At 43.0% G+C, this 5,410-nt stretch overlaps 1 protein-coding gene across 1 annotated transcript; it reads right to left on the reverse strand.

The window, feature by feature from the left end:
* Positions 1-455: 455 nt before the first annotated feature.
* Positions 456-3,043, reverse strand: LOC126428362 (uncharacterized). The gene is made up of 2 exons (XM_050090292.1): positions 2,866-3,043; positions 456-1,357 (listed from the first exon to the last, which is right to left on the reverse strand). Exons 1-2 carry the CDS (start codon positions 3,041-3,043, stop codon positions 456-458), a joined length of 1,080 nt encoding a protein of 359 aa, XP_049946249.1.
* Positions 3,044-5,410: the final 2,367 nt, after the last annotated feature.

Genomic DNA, 5,410 nt, shown 5'->3' on the forward strand with positions numbered 1-5,410 from the left:
GTTTTAGCCGTGCCTGTGTTGCTTTCACATTACACGGCTTTTTGACGTGACCAGTTGTTGGTGTCTATTCAGTTTGCTTAATGTGTGTATCAAGATGAACCGTAAACGAGTTGTTGCTTTGTGGTTGCTTCATCGTCGCCGCAAAAGAAAAGGTCGTCTTTTGTGGGTACACCCCATTAACCAGAGAAGAGACGAAGTGGGTTTATTTTATACACTCTTTGAAGATTTGAGGAACGACGGAAATAAATTCTTTAACTATTTCCGAATGTCTATTACCTCGTTTGACGAATTACATAGAAAACTAAAGGATGTGTTACAACGACAAAACACACAATTCCGCAATTGCATCCAACCTGTTCAAATGCTGGCTATCACGTTAAGGTAATTTAATACATAAAAACTAGTTCTGTTTATTTACTTATTTATTTGTGTTTTACATTTTTATTACGCTCAGATTATGAAGTAGAAAAGTCAATATCAATATCAGCAGTTGAAACCAAAGAGTTTGTAGCAGGACTGACTGTACTGTCACTTTGTGGCGACAGGCTCTCTGCAAAAACGTTGTAGAACTGCGTTGTTGATGGTGGGCCTTCATGGCTACTTGTGGAAGGCGAAGGGTATGGTGGTGGCACTTTATTAATTCGTTGATAAGAACTGCGACCTTGAGAAGTCTGTAATGGTTGTTCGAGAAAAGTAGTTGGGTTTGGTGCAGCTGGAGGAGGACGAATCTGATGCGTATGGTAAGAGGATATTGGAGCAGCATTTTCCATAGGTGAATAAGAATAAGCTTGAAATCTATTATTATAGGGCATGGGAGGTGTGTAATGGGTAAATGGAGGAGGTTGAGCTGTCAATATATTTCTCCTTTCATATATATTTTCTATAACTTTGAGGACTCCCATCTGAAACTGAAGATAATCCTGTTCATCAAATTTTTCCAGATGAGGCTTCAGACTAAGTAAAAATGACATTTTGCTGCAAGGTTTGTCTTCTTCCAGAGCTCGTAATATTTTCATTTCGATTGCATCAGGTTTTCTATGTTTTCTGTTTGTATGGCACTCGCTTTTGGATGTTTGTTGTGTGGGTGCTGTATCAAATGGCCCAGAAACATTCTCAGTATTTTCGACGGAGCCCTGCGTTTCTATATCTTCTTCCAGTCTGGCGGTGCGTTCCGATTGAAAACTGTCCTCCGTCTCTCGAGCATCATACAGCTTTTTTAGAAACTGCAGCTGATCAGAATATACATACTTTTTCATTTTCTTTGCTGCTGAGCCACTTTTTTTCGCAGCTTGAATTTTTATGTTTGACTTCACAAAGGAGTCTCGTAGATTGGTCCACCTCCGTATTACTTCTATACCTACATCAAAAGAAAACAAAACTGTATGAAAACATTTTAATTTTGTATAGAAAAAAGCAAAACTGTAACAAAAAATGTCCACTGCAAACTAAATGTCACTGATTTTTTTTCGTTTTGTTCAGGTATCTGGCAAGCGGTTGTTCCTTCACTGACTTACATTTCCAGTACAGAATTGGGATTTCTACAGCAAGTAAAGTGGTTAATGATGTATGCACAGCAATTTGGTCATCACTGCGGGAAGAATGTATACAAAGACCGACCAAAGAGGTATGGGAATCAATAGCGGCTGGATTTGAACGTACTGCTAATTTCCCCCACTGCTTAGGAGCGGTGGATGGAAAACATATCCGTCTTACTGCCCCATTTAATAGCGGATCAATGTACTTCAATTACAAAGAATACTTTTCTGTGGTTCTGATGGCTGTAGCGGATTCCAACTACAGGTTCATTTATGTCGACGTAGGAAGTTATGGCAAAGACTGTGACTCTTCAGTGTTCAGACGGTCCAGTTTATGGAAGTCAATAGAAAGTAATTCCCTGGAATTTCCAGACGTCCAATGTCTGCCTGGTACGGAAGGTCCAAAAGTACCCTACTTCTTCGTGGGAGACGCAGCATTTGGCCTACACACGCATTTGCTCCGGCCTTTTGGGGGAACAAACTTGACAGTTGAGAAACGTGTATTTAATTACCGTTTGTGCAGAGCAAGGAGGTATGTGGAATGTGCTTTTGGCATCCTCACCAATAAGTGGCGGTTGTTTCACCGACCTTTAAATGTTCATCCAGATTTTGCAGTAAAAATGGTTAAAGCTTGCATTGTTTTACACAATTTTGTACGTCAGAGAGATGGATTTATAATTGAAGACACCACATCCTTCACTGGTTTGGAAGACTTAGCCCAAGATGCCAACATAAGAGGAGGACTGACAGCCAACGCCATAAGGAACACTCTTTGTAAATATTTTATGACAAATGCTGGAAGCGTGTCATGGCAGATGTCAAAGATATAAATTAACAAGCCTTTTCCTTTTTGTAGATTGTTTGTGAAAGCCTGCGACTGTATAGTAAATAGTTTTCTTTATAAATAAATTACTGCTACCACTCACGTTTTTAATCGTTTTGTTTATATTTTGTACGACGCGTTTCGGGAAATAATTCCGATCTTCAAGTGCGTTTTTTTCTCTAAGTTTTCATTATGTGTAGTGTTTTTTTATTTGTGAGGTCTTGTGCGTGTTTCTCTTATAAATTACAGTAAAGAAAACAGAATGCAAGACCTGACACATAAAAAGACACCACACATGATGAAAACTTAGAGAAAAACGCACTTAAGGATGGGAATTATTTCCCGAAACGCGTCGTGCAAAATATAAACAAAACAAAAAAAACGTGACTGGTAGCAGTAATTTACTTATAAACAAACGATTTACTTTTAGAATAAAATTTATAACGTTAAATAAAAACTGTTTAAAACGTATTAAATGTAATATTAATATATTAAATAAATACTTACCAAACGCATTTTTATCTTTGTCTTCCATCTCATCAAAATCTTGCTTCAGTGCTACGCAAACTTCCCGCCAAGCATTCTTTGTAGCAATACGATCTCTATACGCATCTAGAGTTTTGTCCCACAGAACAGGTCTTACTTCCACCAAGGTTATCAAAAGTTCAGTATCAATTTCATCCATTCTTCTACACTTTTCAGTAAACAAGAATAAACACAAATGAATAAAACGACACTACAACGAACTAGTCGACGCCGTACGGCTCAAAACCGTCCAGTGTGAAAGCATGCACTTAGTCACGTAGGCCACTGTTGTCGAACTTGCCGTACGGCGACCGTCTGTTGTAGTGGCAAGACACGGCTGCAGCACGGCACGGCAGCGGCATTTTGCCGTCGCCGTATAATGTGAAAGGCGCCATACATTTCTTCACACCTACAGCCGTACGGCTTTTTGCCGTACGGTCAAAACCGTATAGTGTGAAAGCGGCGTAACTGGGCCAGCAGCCGCTCCCTGGGGCGGCATTCCGCTGACGACTCGCCACCAACTACAGGCGCCGCCGCTGGGGACGGCCTGACTTTGGCGGTGGGGGTGGGGGTGGGGGTGGCTCCCCTCCCACCACGCCTTACAGAGTGTCGAGTCAGGAAGCAGTGAGAGGTCGCCGCGCACTGAACTCGCCTCTGCAATTCTGATGGCCGCTCGCAACTGGACCCTTTCCCCACGTATCAGAAGGGACGCAGCTAAAACTACAAGCTACGGACTCGGTAAGCGTATGGCGTTTCGTTACCCGTTGCTCAGGCCCTGCTCTGATTTGCAGCCAAAGTCGGCACCGCGTGTGGGGTGGGGTGAGAAAGCAAGTCCGAGGCACTTGCTCCTCACTCACGCTCTCCGATTCTCACTATGGGGTGGGTACCGATGGTCTAAAATGTGGAGTTGTAGGCACTTCTGAGAAGCGACACTTGTGAGAAACTGGAAAGTGGCGACACTTGTGAGTGAGAAATCCGGGATGCTAAGGGACCGGCACAGGGTGTGTCGCAAATGCTGCGCCACTACCTGCTGCCGCTTGGTGAGACTGAGCGCTCGGCTTGTGCCGGCCCGGGCAGCTGCCGAGGGACATTCACACTCCTCCAGTGCAGCCAAATTACATTACTGCAGAATATTTTTGGCCAAGTCAAATTAGAAATCGGAGCTGATTTTGCCCCCACGATATCATGTCAACCATTAGTTGCAGCACAGTTATGCGTAAGACCTTTTTCATTGGAATTTTTGTTCTGATTAATCTTACATAGAGCATAATTTTCGCTCAACCTCATACTTAACGATGTATTTTACAGAAACTATAGAAACCGAAAATGTTTTCCATCTTTCAACCCCTCACCCAAAATTTGATAGGAGTGGCAACCGTTTACCATATAAGAGGAGTCAACTAAAGAATTTGGTTCCCGGTAGAAACTTTTTCTTTAATTATTTCGAAATAAACCTCAATTTTTCCGTACCACGCAGGAAGTGTACCGAGGTCTACTCCACAACCACTGATGCAGCCATTAATCTTTGCATCAGGAAACAAATGTGTTACTGATTGGATGATTGCAGCTTCAAAATCCATCATGATAGCTGTAGGTACGTTGCTCTCAACAGCTGTGAAAAAGCGACCGTACGTTTCTCGCTTTTTATTGGGTAGCAAGGCGTACACGGTTGAAACTGTGTTTCTTTCCTCCTCAGAACTAGAAATATCGGCATGAACAACAAATAACTGTCCAAACTGCTTGCTGGAGCTTTTGAACGTTCCATCGACAAAGAACGAATTGCAGTCTGTTACACAGGATTTCCCCCTTTCGCTGGCGAACCCCAATATCCTATCATTTGGTCCTCTGACGTCATCTGCAAGTAAAAATTTGCTCCCATCATTCATTAGAAAATGATGTTCTTGCAGAAATATTCTTGCAGCATCGGTCGGATCTTGTGTAGATCCCATGCTTTTTGTCTAATGCGTTGGTTGGTTGTTTTGGGGAAGGAGACCAGACAGCGTGGTCATCGGTCTCATCGGATTAGGGAAGGAAGTCGGCCGTGCCCTTTTAGAGGAACCATCCCGGCATTTGCCTGGAGTGATTTAGGGAAATCACGGAAAACCTAAATCAGGATGGCCGGACGCGGGATTGAACCGTCGTCCTTCCGAATGCGAGTCCAGTGTCTAACCACTGCGCGACCTCGCTCGGTCTCTAATGCGTTGCAGCGATCGTTTTGCACTCCTGTGTGACGGCAGTGATGTGACGATGCAGTACTGAACCTGTTTGGTGTCCCCGTAGACCGCCCGCTACCTGTTCTGCCTGGTCTCCTCACAAATGTCGCTCTTCACAAGTGTCGCAATCCCCTAAAATGTGACAACTTACCGTCACCAGCGATTTCTGTCATAGGTACATTTTCGATATCTGCGATTTTTGTCTGCGATTTGTCACAGTTTAAAATCGCAGTTCATGCATTCTCACCTTGTATCCTTCTGCTTCTACAACAGTTAAAATAAGATTTCTGTGGTTTATCACCGTAGGCGTTACA

The sequence above is a fragment of the Schistocerca serialis genome, chromosome 12 (assembly GCF_023864345.2).
Source record: "Schistocerca serialis cubense isolate TAMUIC-IGC-003099 chromosome 12, iqSchSeri2.2, whole genome shotgun sequence".
NCBI classification, from domain to species: Eukaryota; Metazoa; Arthropoda; class Insecta; order Orthoptera; family Acrididae; genus Schistocerca; species Schistocerca serialis.

Coding starts and splice junctions, on each gene's coding strand:
- LOC126428362 (XM_050090292.1), bottom strand. CDS start 3,043: ATGGATGAAATTGATACTGAACTTTTGATAACCTTGGTGGAAGTAAGA. Junction 1,358..2,865: donor CAAAGATAAAAATGCGTTTG/GTAAGTATTTAT, acceptor CTTTTGATGTAG/GTATAGAAGTAATACGGAGG.